Consider the following 16,250-nt stretch of genomic DNA (forward strand, 5'->3'; position numbering starts at 1 on the left):
TGTTGATTGACAAACCACTTTTCAGCACGAATCTTCTCCTTGTCCAATTCTGAAGATAACATAATAACAAAGAATCCTTTGCTCATAGGTATAAACTTACACCTATTCTTAAGTTTCCATTGATTTTCAAGGATTTTTTGAATCTCAACAAACTTTAAACCTGTAGCATCCAGCCTAGCTATGAAACTATATTGAAAAGGCTTGCACCCTTCCTGATAATAATCATTAGGAATGACAAGAGCTGGATCACCCTCAACAAGAGTAGGGTTTGGTAACAAGGAAATATCAACTGAAGTTGGATTTAGGGTTTTACGTTCCCTAACTTTTTCAGCAAAAGAAACTGTTTTAGCATGGTTTTGATTTGAGCTACTAGGAAGGTTATCTAAAGAATGAATCATCATGAATCAACGTATTGATTCTGATAATCCAAAAACGTAAAACTTGAAACCTTATACGTGAAAAAACTTGGTTTTCCAAAATCGCCAAAAAGAGAAAAAAACGGACATTCTCTTTCCTCCTAGTACATAGGAACTACCCTTGAAAGCGCTCTGGAACTTCAGCTGCCATATTAGCAGCAAGCAATTCAGCCTCTTCCTCATCTAAATCTTCAACAATACTTTGCTGAACTTCCTCCAAATTAGCACCCTCAACGTCATCTCTAAAACCCAATTCTGAACTTAATACTTCATATGTATTTTTCCTAACTTTTTCAGAAGATTCAAGTAAAGCATCAGTTAGAGGCGTAAAAGAAAATTTTGTACCTTTCACTGGCGTCCAATTCTGAACTTAGTAAACGTATTAGGGTTGGAAACTAACTTGTTTTCCAAATCAGACTTGGAAACGGACTTCTTGTTGGAAGTCACAGACGTCTCTTCCAAATTATCCCCAGGCTTATTTTCCAAATTAGACACGGTTTTAGAATTTTGCTTGGACTTGATTTCAGAATTCTGGTTTTGCACGGACTTGCCTCCACAAACGTTAGTTGTACCAATCTTGTTCCCGGACATACCAGCTTCAACAAGCTTAGTCACAGCTCCTTTACGTGCAGCAATAGCTTCCTTAGCTGCAATCACGTTTTTGCACTTGATTAACCTGAATTGAGCCTCATGGAATTCTTTTGAAGAGATAGCAAGCTCATTCTCCAACTTTTCATTGCTAGATTGAACTGTATCCTCAATTCTGTTATCATTAGTAACTCCAATAGTACTTGAATCTGAAGCACAAAGTATAGTTTCCTGATTTGCATGAGTTGCACGGGCTATTGCAGCCTTGTGCTTCTCAAAATCTTGTTCAATTTGATTAGTATTACCATCCACGCCCACACTAACTTCTGGTAAAACAACTTTAGATTTGATTTGCCATCTCTTACCAGCATTAGGATCATAACTACCCTTAAAAGTCTTCTCTCCCACGACTACTTGTTGTTGTTTCTCTTTGTTCCCATCAATTTTAGTCGACTTCTTCTTGCATTCAGCATCCGCATGACCAATAATATTACACTTTGAACAGATTGAATATCAATATATTGCCAAAACTCTTTTCCACCTGAGGTTATATGAATTCTCTCTGGAGTATTCTTAGCAAAATCAATAGCAATTAAAACTGAAGCATAAAAACCATAATCAATTTGTAAAGTTTTGTCATCCACCACAATTGGATTACCTAGAATCTAACCAATTGAAAGCAAAGACTTTTCAGTCCAAAGCTCAACCGGTAAATCTGGAAACATAACCCAAACAGCAGCATGTGAAGAACGATATTTGTTTGGGTTAAAACTTGGATACCAATCAATTAGCTTCAACAAGTGATTGTTAACAGTTGCAGCTGGACCATTGCGAATCTTCTCTTTATCTTCAGCACACGAAAGCATAACTATGAAGAAACCTTTAGCCGTTGGAAGAAATTTAATCCGTTCAAGTTTCCATTGATCTAAAAGTTGTGTCTTAACTTCAGAAAACTTCAAACCAGTGAAGTCTAATCTAGCAATAAAACTATGTTGAAATCTGATGCAACCCTCTTGAAACAAATCCAAAGGGATTTCTAATGCAGGTTCACCTTCTTTAAGAGTTGGATTAGGTAACATGGAAAGATCAACAGATGTTGGAATTAGGGTTTTCTTTCCTTTGAGAATATCAGCAAAAGACCCATGACTACCATTAGGATTTTTAATCCCTGATGTTGTAGGGATTGATGATTCAATCATCATAAACCAACCGTAGCTGATTTAGATGATCAAAACGTGAGAAAAATCAAAACCTAGGCGTGAAAAAAAAAGATGGAAAAGAAAATCGCCTTTTAGAGAAAAAAATGGACATAACTCACAAATTATAGATATTTTAGGGCTTTTTTCGTTAAAAGAGTAATTGAACAAACATAGAATAAGACAGTACCTGATGGCTAACCATTGGTCAACCATTTGTGAACCAACCAATGTACAAGTTTAGGTACGGTTACTCAAACCTAAATGAATACATTTCATTTGTGTGTGACAAGCTAAGTTTCGATCTAACGGTTGAAAGATATTAGCTTGGATAAATAAGTTTTTTCATCTAACGGTGATTATTGAATGCGTTGTTACCAAGGTAACCTAGATTCCAAACCCTGATTTGAAAACTATATAAGGAGACGTCTAGCAACTGTGCATTAGGATCATAACTACCCTTAAAAGTCTTCTCTCCCACGACCCTTGTTGTTGTTTCTCTTTGTTCCCATCAATTTTAGTCGACTTCTTCTTGCATTCAGCATCCGCATGACCAATAATATTACACTTTGAACAGAACTTTGGATATTTTTGAATATCAATATATTGCAAAAACTCTTTTCCACCTGAGGTTATATGAATTCTCTCTGGAATATGCTTAGCAAAATCAATAGCAATTAAAACTGAAGCATAAAAACCATAATCAATTTGTAAAGTTTTTTCATCCACCACAATTGGATTACCTAGAATCTAACCAATTGAAAGCAAAGACTTTTCAGTCCAAAGCTCAACCGGTAAATCTGGAAACATAACCCAAACAGCAGCATGTGAAGAACGATGTTTGTTTGGGTTAAAATCTGGATACTAATCAATTAGCTTCAACAAGTGATTGTTAACAGTTGCAGCTGGACCATTGCGAATCTTCTCTTTATCTTCAGCACACGAAAGCATAACTATGAAGAAACCTTTAGCCATTGGAAGAAATTTAATCCCTTCAAGTTTCCATTGATCTAAAAGTTGTGTCTTAACTTCAGAAAACTTCAAACCCGTGAAGTCTAATCTAGCAATAAAACTATGTTGAAATCTGATGCAACCCTCTTGAAACAAATCCAAAGGGATTTCTAACGCAGGTTCACCTTCTTTAAGAGTTGGATTAGGTAACTTGGAAAGATCAACAGATGTTGGAATTAGGGTTTTCTTTCCTTTGAGAAAATCAGCAAAAGACCCATGACTACCATTAGGATTTTTAATACCTGATGTTGTAGGGATTGATGATTCAATCATAATAAACCAACCGTAGCTGATTTAGATGATCAAACGTGAGAAAAATCAAAACCTAGGCGTGAAAAAAAAAAGATGGAAAAGAAAATCGCCTTTTAGAGAAAAAAACGGACATAACTCACAAATTATAGATATTTTAGGGCTTTTTCGGTAAAAGAGTAATTGAACAAACATAGAATAAGACAGTACCTGATGGCTAACCATTGGTTAACCATTTTTGAAACAACCAATGTACAAGTTTAGGTACGGTTACTCAAACCTAAATGAATACATTTCATTTGTGTGTGACAAGCAAAGTTTTGATCTAACGGTTGAAAGATATTAGCCTGGATAAATAAGGTTTTTCATCTAACGGTGATTATTGAATGCGTTGTTACCAAGGTAACCTAGATTACAAACCCTGATTTGAAAACTATATAAGGAGACGTCTAGCAACTGTGCAAAACTAATCCCCACACCTCCTGTGTGATAATAGTTGGTTTGCTAGACTCGATTCTCCTTTAATCGTAGGTTTCTTCTCGAGACCCTGCCGATTAACGACTGAAAGACTTCATTGGGATTGTGAAGCCAGACGAAACTACTTCTCTTGTAGTTGAGCGATCTGATCTTGCCATTTTCTATCCTACGAGGTCAATTAAATAATTGACTTGAGATTATATCTCCGATAGGGAAAGATAAAAAGAAATTACAAACATCTTCGTCTCATCGTTTCTGATTCCGCAATATCTAGTTTCGCTACCATACGATTTATATTATTGTGAGGTCATTGATAATACTAGGTTGTTCTTCGAGAATATAAGACCGGTTTATTAATTAGTTCTTGTTCACCTTGATTTCTATCAAAAGACATAACAAAACTTTTAGGTTTATCTGTGGGAGACAAATTTATCTATCCTCGTAGACTTTTCTGTGTGATACATATTTGTTTGCTAAAGTCTTCGACTTTGGGTCGTAGCAACTCTTGGTTGTGGGTGAGATCAGCTAAGGGAATCAAGTGCGTAGTATCCTGCTGGGATCAGAGACGTAAGAAGCGCAACTATACCTTTAATCAGTGTGAGATTGATTAGGGTTCAAATACAGTCCAGATCGAAGTTAGTTTGTAGTAGGCTAGTGTCTGTAGTGGCTTAATACAGTGTGGTGTTTAATCTGGACTAGGTCCCGAGGTTTTTCTGCATTTGCAGTTTCCTCGTTAACAAAATTTCTAGTGTTTGTGTTATTTCTATTCCACATTATATTTTGTTATATAATTGAAATATCACAGGTTGTGCGTTTGTACTGATCAATTATGAAATCCAACCTTTGGTTGTTGATTGGAAATTGATTGATCATTGGAAATTGGTCTTTGGTACCATCCAAGTTTATTATCCTTGTATTTGATAAAGACTCGCATATTTCAATTTGCTTGAGTAAAATCAAATCAAGAGAGAGATATTAACTCCTCGATATACTTGTCTCTAGATTGAGTCTGACTGTCTAGTTGATTCTCTAGAATGTATATTGGAGTTAGTCCGTACAGATTGTTAATTGAAATATTGAGTGTGGTTGTTATACCCCCGCTTTTTCAATTGGTATCAGAGCAGGCAAACACCTTAAAACCTTATAAGTTTGTGTTTGCTCGATCCTCAAAAGTCTATCCCTATGGGAAATCGTTTTGGGAGACTTGCTCATAGCATCTGTAACGCACACCAGAGCTCCTTAAAGATTGTTCAAATATTATTCATTAGACCTACAGTCCCTCATAATAATCACATTCCATCTAGTATGTCGGAAAATCTAGATGTGAGAAAACAATCTAAGGAAAAACTTAAAAAGAATTTTCAAAGAAAGCATAGTCAACGCTCAAAGGTATGGACTCTCACAAGTACTACCATAAAGGATCAATTGACAAGGATCTGTTTAGGGCGTTTGAAAATGTTTTGAAATTCTTAGAAAAACTAAATTCCCTGGAAAATTTGAACTTCTCTGATAAAAGTTTTGTGCCTGTCAAATCTTTTGATTATGCACAAACTGTTCCCAACACCAATTCAGGTGGAGTCAATAAGATTTTTTTTTTTTTTGATAAGTCAAAAATTGTATTGATAAGAAAAGAGATATTTACAACATAGAAATTGAGAAAAGAGGTCACAGCAACCCCAAAAACTCAAAAACTATTTAAAACGAAAATAAGAAACATTAGGATACTCAATTAAGTTTAACAAAAGAGGACGCCCAACAAAATTGAGTCTCACTCCAGAATCCAAAAAACAACCAGTCTTTGCCATTTTATCAGCCGCAAAATTTGCTTCACGAAACGTATGCACCAATTGAATAGAATCAAACTTGACTTTAGCTTCATACCATCTATGTATTGCAAACCATGGTATATTATCCCCTTCCAAAGCAGTTATAACACTCATAGAATCAGTCCTTACAAGCACATCTCTGTAACCCCATTGAACTGCCCAATCTAAGCCAATTAGAATGCTATATAATTCCGCTAAAAAATTAGAAATAACACCAAGGCCAACACACATTGCTCCCACCACTTCACAAGCTGAATTCCTAGCCACCACTCCAGCTCCGGCCACCCCTGGGTTACCTCTAGAAGCTCCATCACAGCACAACAAGAGTTGATTTTGCATTGGAGGCTTCCAAAGACACTCAACAGGTTCCAACATCTTCACCTTACGGCATTTAACCCTGAAAAAATCCAATATCTCCAGATCTTCAACCCTGTTAAGCATACACCCCTTCATTCTATCTGAGTATTCATGAATGAAATTAAACACACGCTTCTTAAAGAAATTCCAGCAAGGCTTCTGCTTCTCATAAACCATCTTATTCCTTTGAAACCACAGTTCTGAACGCACCACCAGATTAGAGACAAGCCACAGATCTTTAACCATTCTACTACAACCTTTTGCTTGTTTATTAGAAGCAAGTTATAACAAGATTTAAGATGAAAAATACCTTCCAATGCCAAGCACGTTTAGCAGTACTACAGCTCCAGAGAATATGCTCTAAAGACTCCTCCTCAATCTGACACACACTGCACCGAGATGGGAGAGCAATCTTGAATCTACTCTTAACTTTTTCCGGAGTTGCACAAGCTCCCCTAACAAATTTCCAATTCTGAGCTGCTAAAGCCGGGTGCACCACCCTCCTCCACAACAGATTTGCTTCAAGAATCAAAGGATACTTGCTGCGCACCAAATCCCTTGCAGACCTGACAGAAAACATTCCCTTAAGATCTGGCATCCAAATCTTCTCATCACTGCCCATATGCCTTCTTGGTAAATTCTCCATAGCCACACCAGCACTTGCAAGATCACGCATATGCTCTCCCTCCAAATGCCATTGATTCTGCACTATGATATCACTAACTCTCGCACGTCTGTCAAGGTCAGTTCTCTGCAAGACCTCAGCCAAAGTTACAGAACCATACCAAACATCAAAAAATAAAGAAGTTTCCCTACCATCACCTATTAAGGATTTAGTATTGCGCATAACTTCAGTGTGCACCCATCGAATCCCCGGCAAAATTGAAGATTTAACTCCCGCCATCTTCAGACGACCATCTCTACAAGTGTATTTTGACTCCAGAAATCTAGCCCAATTCTTCTTAGATGTTTTAATATTCCACCACAACTTCATGATCAGAGCCTTGTTCATATTTCTCAAGCTAGTCAGCCCAAGACCGTGGAGTCAATAAGAGTTCATATGTAATTGGCAAAGGAACCATTTATCAGAAAAGGTCAATTCCTGGTCATAAGAAAAGGAGCCCAAGTAATTCTAAGTATTATCAGTATACTTCTGATTCTGGCTACAAATATCAACCGAAAAACTCGCTTGAGAAATTCTCTGCAGTTTCCAAACACCTGATTTGAGGTTTAGCTAGACCCCATTTGTACATGACTTGAGATGGGGAAAGTAACGGGTTGATTTTGATTTAATTCCTTTTTTAAGCTTTTCAGTAGGTACTTTCCTTAATAATGTACGTACCTTCAAAAAACCTACTTACCTTTAGTGGGTCGCGGTTCGTGTACGGGTCCAAGCCCATGAGTGGGTATAAAATAAGTTTTCAGTACGCGTACTCCTCTTCCTCCCCAAACAGTCCGCGTACGTGAACTATTCTAGGGTTCATGTGTTTCTCTCCATTAAAGATTGTTGAAGAACAATTGTGAAGAGATTCTTTAAGCCTCTTACTTTTGTGTTGAGAAAATATGAGGAGAGAGAAAATCTGGCGATTTTCCTAGGGTTTTATGCGGGTTTCAATTTTCTTCTTCAATTATTGTTTAATCTTAGGATTAATGATGACTGAGGAAACTGTGCGGAAAAAGTGAAGGTACGCCAAACATTACAGCCTGCGGCTGTTGATGTTAGTAGTCTGCCAAATCCCACGTTAATTAATGGAGAACCATCTTTGGTAATCCCTACCGATTTTTACCAGGAAGGTTGTAAGCCTTTTGAGTTTAGATTTATTGCAAGACTCAACTTCACGGGTTTCAAGTTTTTGAAGGTGAAGAACAATTTAGTTACTCAATGGCAGTTAAACCCTAACTCGGTTAGGTTTATGTCTATGAGTAAGGGTTTCTTTGTAGTTATGTTGCGTGATGAGCAAACAAAAGCCAGAATCCGTAACAGGAAATGGTTTGTTAATCAACAAGAGCTATGTTTGATGGATTGGTACCCTGGTTTCGATCCTGAAAGACAAAATACTTCCCATGCACCTATTTGGGTTCATCTCCCAGGTCTCCATGCAGAGTTATGGACTGAGAGATCTTTGTTATCCATTGGGAAAGCAGTTGGTAATCCGATTGTAGTTGATCAAAGAACATTGAATCTGGAGTTTGGAAGCTATGCTTCAGTGCTGGTTGATGTAGATTTTGCAAAACACATTCCTGACAGAATTCTACTAACAGCTGGTGGGAGAACTTTCTGGCAATATGTGGAGATACCTAAGCATCCAAAATTCTGTTTGCGTTGTAACATTATTGGACACAATGAGAGTGAGTGCAGGAGGAAACCAAAGTCTGATGAATCTGTTAAGGAGGCGAAGGATGCTCAAGACTGGCAGGCAGCTAAGGGTAAGAAGCGATCACGCAATCGTAAGAAGAATAACAATCAAGAAGATACTAGTGGTGTTGACAAGTCAGGTGAATCTGGTGAAGTTGCAAACACTGGTGCGGGGGAAACTATTAATGTGCCTGGTGCGGGTAAAGATATTAATATACCTGTTGCTGTTGGGGAGAATGCTGCTGGTATGGAGGATACTAGTCAGCTTGAAGAGGTGTTGGCTTCTTCTGAAGCTCAGCTTCGTGCAGTGTCTGACGCTGTTGAGACAGCTAAACAGGCGCTTGCTGCGAAAAGAGCATTAGCTAACATATTGATGGTAGATGAAACCACAATTGCTGCTAAGTCAGGAAAGAGTGATGAATTGGCGAGAACTAATCACTCTAGTATTGATAGGAACCAGGCCAACTCTTCTACTCCCTTTATACCTATTCAAGATGCAGTGATTCATAGTATTGCGGAGACAACTACCTGCAATGCTTTGACGGATAATACTGTGGTTATCTCCTCGAATAAATTTGATGTTTTGACAGCTGAGTTGGGGCTAGACAACACAGTGCGACAATCTAATCAGGAGGAGGAGAGTTCGGATGAGGAACTAACGCCAGAGAAAGCATCAACAGGTGTCAAGGGAGCCAAATGGTCCGGGATTCCAGTTGAGAAAGTTGTGCCTAAGCAAACTAGGAAGCCTAGTCGTGTGCCAATTCAGGCTAGTTCGCAACAAAGTACCTCACAAAGTTATACTCAAAACAAATCTCCAGATTCCAAGTCTGACTCGGACTCTGAGGTTAATGATTTGGGAATCAGAGTTAGCAAAGGTTTCTCTCCAGTTATTGAAAAACTGGTTCCGACTAAGAATCCTAAGATATCTTCTAAACCAAAAAAGACAGTTTCCTAATGCGAGTTCTCTTTTGGAATGTCAATGGAGTGTCGAAGGTGGAGGCTGGTTTGAAGTTACGAGAGTTAGTTAAGGAGTTTAAGTCGGTTCTTATGTGTATTGCTGAGCCGAAAATCCCTTATTCAGATGGTGTTATGTTACGGCTTAATTTAGCTGGTTTTTTTAAGAAGGCAGTTCATAATTCTACTTCAAGTTCTATTGGTAATCTTTGGATTCTTTGGAGTGAAGATATTGACGAGCCAGTGGTGTTAAATATGACTAGGCAGGCTATTACGGTGAAGACAGAAGGAGTATTTATTTCTTGTGTTCATGCTAGTTATATCCAAGTTTTTAGAAGGAGATTATGGAGTCAACTTTCTGTGGTGGATTCTACTACTCCTTGGTTGGTAATTGGAGATTTTAACTGTGTTCTTCGCAATGATGAGAAGAAGGGTGGTAGAGATGTTCTTACTTCTAGTATTAATGAATTCAGTGACTGGATGGAAGAAAATGGTGTTTTTGAGGCAGATTCTTTGGGTTCTAAGTTCACTTGGACTAATGGCCAATCGGGGGTGAGAAGAATTATTAGCAAGTTGGATCGTGCTATTATTAATGAACCTTGGTTAACTAAATTTTTGAATTGGCGGTGTAAAGCTCTTCCTAGGGAAGTTTCCGATCATTCGACTCTTATTGGTTATCCTTTTGTTGCTTCTAGGCCGAGACGTGCTCCTTTCAGAATTCAGAAAATGTGGTTTACGCATCCTGATTTTTTGAGAATGGTTGAGACTTCTTGGAATGCTCCGGTGTATGGTAATCCGGATTTTATTTTTCCTTTCAAGCTGAAGAGATTGAAGGTAGCTATGAAGTTGTGGAATCAACAGGTTTTTGGTAATGTGAATGCAAGACTCAAACAGGCTCAATTGAAGTTTGAAGTGGCTAGTAGGAATTCAGATGAGGACCCTTTTGTCATTTCTAAGCAGAATGAGATGAAGGATGCGCTTGTGGCTATTCAGGAGGTGCGTATGCAGCAGCATATTATGTTGAAGCAAAAATTTCGCAACAAATGGATCTTGGAGGGTTCTAGCAATACTTTATATTTCCATAGTACTATTAATACTCGTAGAAGTGTCAATACAATTTCGGAGCTGGTGACAGATGATGGGTCCCTTATCATTGATCCGGACCAATTAAGAGACCATGTTGTTTCTTATTATGAGAGTAAATTTAATGGAGTAGATACGCAGATTGAGGATAGTTTGTTTGAGTATGAACATAATTCTATTTCTCTTGAGGAAAGACATATGTTGGATTCTATTCCTTCTTTGGAGGAAATTAAGGTGGCAGTGTTTGATTTGGGTGCGGATAGTGCTCCAGGTCCGGATGGTTTCTCGGGGTGTTTTTAGAGACATTATTGGGATTTAATTCATCAAGACCTAGCTAAGGCTATTATTTTTTGCTGGAGCAACAAAACTATTCCTAATGGGGCTAATTCTAGTCTCATTCTTTTGCTTGCTAAGGTAAGAGGTGCGGATAGCCTGGAGAAATATAGACCAATTGGTCTAAGTAATTTTTTTCTTCAAAATTGTTACCAAAATTTTAGCAACCAGACTTGTTAAAGTCTTAGATAATTTGGTTTCGGAGGAACAAGTGGCTTTTATGAAGGGGAGAAATATTCATGAAAATATTAGTTTGGCATCTGAATTGGTTAATGAGCTGCACATTAAAAGAAAGGATGACAACTTAGGTCTCAAACTTGATATTTCTCAAGCTTTTGATACAGTAAGTTGGCCTTTTGTTTTGGGGTGTTTCGTAGATATGGTTTCTCATAGGATTGGTGTACTTGGATTCACAATATTCTGAAGTCTGCCAGGATTTCTATTCTTCTTAATGGGAGTCCGGAGGGTTTTTTCAAGATTAATAGAGGTTTGCGTCAAGGGGATCCGCTTTCTCCTCTTATCTTTGTTTTGATAGAGGATGTTCTAAGTAGGAACCTTACTAAACTCTTTCAAAACAAGAGTATGACTCATATGGTGAAGCGTGATGGTATTGCTCCAACTCATTTATTTTTTTCTGATGATATTATGATCTTTTGCAAGAGTAATATGATGAGTCTAACAAACTTAGTGAAGCTCCTGGGTGATTATCAACAAGCTTCTGGTCAGCGAGTTTGCAGGGAGAAAAGCAAAATTTATTTTGGAGGTGGGTCTTTGCATAGGAGGCAGTATATTGTAGACTTCTTAGGCATGGAAGTGACTTATTTCCCGGATAGATATTTGGGGGCTAAGGTGATGCCTGGAGTGGTGAAGTATAGCCATATTAGTAACGTGGTGGATAAACTGAAGGACCAGCTTTCGGTTTACAAAGGTAAGATGCTTTCCTTTCAGGATCGTGTGGTACTTGTTAAAACTGTCCTTTCAAGTTATGTGATTCATAACATGGATGTGTATAAATGGCTTGTTAAATTTGTTAAACAATGTGAACGTGTGATTCGTAATTTCCTTTGGTCGGGAGATTCAAACTTGGCTAGAGCTTTTGTGGTTGGTTATGACAAGATCTGCAGTCCGGTGAGGGAAGGGGGTCTTGGGCTTACTAGCCTAAGAAACATGAACAAGGCACTGATTATGAAGTTGTGGTGGAGTATTAAAACTTCTACGAAGAATTGGGCTAGATTTCTTGAATCGAAATTCACTTGTAGAGATGGTCGGCTGAAGTTGGCTGGAGTTAAATCTTCAATTCTTCCTGGGATTCGTTGGGTGCACACTGAAGTTATGCGCAATACTAAATCTTTAATTGGTGACGGTAGAGCAACTTCACTATTTTATGATGTATGGTATGGGACTGAAACTTTGGCAGATGTTTTGCAACAACCCGACCTTGACAGAAATACAAGGGTTAGTGAAATCATTGTGCAGGATCAATGGCAGCTGGAAGGAGTTCATATGCACGACCTCGTCAGTGCTGGTGTGGATCTTGAGAGCTTTCCAAGGAGGCACACAGGCAGTAATAGGAAGATATGGATGCCGGACCTTAAAGGTTTATTCTCTGTTAAGTCTGCAAGGGAGCTGGTGAGGATGAGATATCCGGTGCTGGAGGAAGCAAATCTGTTATGGAAGAGTGTTGTGCACCCTTCTTTGGTAGAGCAAAATTGGAAGTTTGTCAAGGGAGCTTGTGCAACTCTGGATAAAGTAAAGAGCAGGTTCAAGATAGCTCTTCCGTCGAGGTGCAGTGTGTGCCAGATTGAGGAGGAGTCTTTGGAACATGTTCTTTGGAGCTGTAGTGCTGCGAATCGGGCTTGGCAATGGATGGCAGGTATTTTCCATATTATTCCTCATTATAACTTGCTTGCTGCTAATAAGGAAGCGAAAGGGCGTAGTAGAATGGTTAAAGACCTGTGGTTAGTCTCAATCTTGGTGCTGCGTTCGGAGCTGTGGTACCAAAGGAATAAGATGGTCTATGAAAAGAAGAAGCCTTGCTAGACTTTCTTCAAAAAACGTGTGTTTAACCTCATTCATGAGTATTCGGCTAGAATGACAGGATATATGTTCAACAAGGTAGAAGATCTTGAGATTCTGAATTTTTTCAGAGTTAAATGTCGTAGGGTGAAGATGTTAGAGCCTGTTGAGTGTTTTTGGCAACCTCCTATGCACAATCATCTCTTGTTGTGCTGTGACGGTGCCTCTAGAGGCAATCCAGGGGTGGCGGGAGCTGGTGTGGTGGCGAGGAATTCTACCATTGAAGTGGTTGGGGCGATGTGTGTTGGTCTTGGAATTATTTCCAATTATATGGCGGAGTTGTATAGCATTCTGATTGGTTTAGAATGGGCAGTTCAATGGGGATACCGGGATGTTCTAGTGCGGACTGATTCATCAAGTGTCATAAAAACTTTGGAAGGGGATTCTATTCCTTGGTTTGCTAGACAGAGATGGTATGATGTAAAGGGCATGTTTGATTCTATAAATTTTGTGCACACGTACCGTGAAGCCAATTTCGCAGCTGACAAGATGGCGAAGACTGGTTTCTTATTAGATAATTGAGTGAGACTCACTTTTGTTGGTCGTCCTGATTTGTTAAACTCAATTGAGTTCCCATATGTTTCCTATTTTCGATTGAAATAGTATTTTGAGTTTTTGGGGTTGCTGTGACCTCTTTTCTCATGTACTATCTTATAAATAACTCTTTTCTTTAATACGATTTTTTGACTTATCAAAAAAAAAAAAGTGAAGAGATTCTTCAAGATAAAAAGTCAAGTAAGTAATCTCTTGCCCACTCCCTTATTTCCTTCTAGAATCATGAAGAATGTTAAGGGTTCAAAAGGTTTTTCATACAACCTAGGATCTTCATCCTCATCAGAATTCTATTAAGATTAGATTTGTGGATGAATCCTGTAGCAAAGTATTTGAAAAAATTTCTACTTCTGGGTTTATTTTAGAAAAGAAATTGGATTTGACATGTGGGCATAAGGATGATTTAACTTGTTTTGAAAAATTCAAGCTTGGAAACATCTTTGATGGTCTTGTTGAAGGTTTTGACATTCTTACTAGGATCTTTTATGCCAACATTTATGATGTTGTCCCTGGGGACATGGAATTCAAGACCATGGTTAATAGAGTGAGGATTCTAGTTAATAGATAATTGATTTCGAAAATTACCGGAATTCCTTTGGGAGATTTTCGCCTTCCTAGACCAAGTGATGAATGACCTTCACAAGAAACTATTTCAAATGATCTGTGTGGAAAGAGTGTTGTGTGGAATGGAGGAAAATTTCCTACTAATCAACTAGATTTTCCTTTAAGGTCTTTTGGAAAATTGGGTATTTCTAACCTTTGTCCTTCCACGGTTGAGAACTCTCGTTGGAGTTGTGAGTTTGCGGAATTGGTCTATTACCTTGTGATGGAAACCAAAGGTCTTGACATTTGTGGTTTCATTATTTTTCAAATGTTAGACATGACTTCCGTTCACAAGAAGTTAGGCTATCCATGCTTGATTGAGCGAATTTGTCGCAACTTCTCCATTGAACCCATTGGGAACTCCATTGGAACCCCCCAAGCTTGTTCGGCCGTGTACTTTCAATCAAATGAAGGAATATGCTTGTAAGAGGCAAAGGTGTGACACAACTAATGGCTCGAGTGATTCTTCTACGAAGCTTCTTCGCCAAATTTTCAAATGTGTTTGTAAATTGAATACCAAAGTAATTTGTGTTCAAGAACAATTACTTGTGATTGCTACCAAGTATCCCGATATTAAAGAAGACATGGACAAAGTTCGTTCCTCCTTCGTAATCTCCGAAGATGAAGATGATGAGTAGCCTCTTGTGCTTCTTTATATTGGTGATTAGATTATTTTTGTCTAGAAAGTATTCTTATGAGAATTTATGTCTTATGTCTTAGGAATAATAACTAGAGTTTGGAATAACCATTATTGTGAGTACACATAGCTATGCCCATCGTTTTGTTTTCATCTTTATTTTTTAGGTTTATTTATTTAAATTCTAAAAATTGATTTGGAAGATGATGATTGTAGTATTAATCTTTATGGTTTTATATATTGCAATATGTTATGGGATATGTGTGTTTACGTCCGTGAACTATTAGTGTCCCATATGATGTCAAAAGTTAACTCTTTTATATGTCGATATGCAAGTATTGATACAAGATCGATGAACTTTGTACAAACAAAAGTTAAGCCTATTATGTCAATTAATGATGGAAGATAGGTTAAAATCTTTTGTTTACAAGGATTATGTCTATTGTATGTCATTGTGCAAATAATGATGAAAATATAATGAATCCTTGTATATGCCGCAGTATTGATCATTCCCTGATCCATATCTTATGTGTATACTGCAATGCTCCATAAGTTTTTCTTGTGTTGAGCATAAGACGATTGAGTTAATCATTTATTTTATGGGAACTTAGTCGTAGCTCGGTAAGTTCTCTTATGTCGAGCATTTCCAACTAGATTAATCATAGATTCGTTTGTGGTTATTTTGGTTGTGTATTCTTATTAAATTAATCATGGGTTCTCTTGTGGTTAGTTTAATTGAGTTTTTTGGATATAGAAAATCATTGCTTATGGTTTTTAGTGTCCAATAAAATCCTTCTTTTCTTGTAAAGGTAAGGTCGCTCTTGTTGTTCTCCTGGGAATGACCTCAAATGGGGGAGAGTTCTTTTGAACTTGCGCTTAATTTCCATATCTTTGTCGGGAGTGCGGATGTGGAATAATTTGGGGGTTATCTTGTATCTTTATAAACTCCTTGATGAATGAATTTAGCCTCGGCTTTATGATTGCATCTAAACAAGTTGATATGTACTTTTCTTTGGTCACGAAGCGTCTTCGTGGAAATTTCATTAGGATCCCGTTATCGTACCTTTGCCAATTTATTGATAAAAGGGGGAGAATTAATGTGTAGTTCACACTACAAATACATATGATTTACGTGTTTTACGGGTCATTATGTAAGGGGGAGTGGTTTTCATGTTGAGACGAAAGTATTGACTAAGGGGTAGGGATACATATCACCATATTATTGTTGTTGAAGTTGTGATATGGGAATTTTGATGTTGTGTAATAATACTATATGACACTGTATAACAATGATCGAGAGCTTTTGTTTTCTCATTGTTATGGCCACGGAACTTCAACAACTAGGATGCTGAATTGAACATCTATGGAATCATGGGATTACTTGGAAAATACGAAGTTTTCATGTAATGTTGAAGCACCAAAGAGATCAAGCATGTGGAGGAGAAGCTACAAAGTTTTATTCATTTTGTAATCCATATGTATTGATAGTTTTGTCATTGTTAGAGCATTTCTCGGTCAAACTCGCATGCGTTGCTA

General features: G+C 37.8%; 1 protein-coding gene across 1 annotated transcript; it reads left to right on the plus strand.

The window, feature by feature from the left end:
• The first annotated feature begins 9,430 nt into the window (after positions 1-9,430).
• LOC113348737 lies at positions 9,431-13,444 on the plus strand. The gene is made up of 5 exons (XM_026592592.1): positions 9,431-10,002; positions 10,126-10,784; positions 11,011-11,189; positions 11,324-12,804; positions 13,009-13,444. The coding sequence occupies exons 1-5, from the start codon at positions 9,431-9,433 to the stop codon at positions 13,442-13,444; spliced, it is 3,327 nt and encodes a 1,108-aa protein (XP_026448377.1).
• The last annotated feature ends 2,806 nt before the right edge of the window (positions 13,445-16,250 follow it).

Source organism: Papaver somniferum, chromosome 1, assembly GCF_003573695.1.
Source record: "Papaver somniferum cultivar HN1 chromosome 1, ASM357369v1, whole genome shotgun sequence".
NCBI lineage: Eukaryota > Viridiplantae > Streptophyta > Magnoliopsida > Ranunculales > Papaveraceae > Papaver > Papaver somniferum.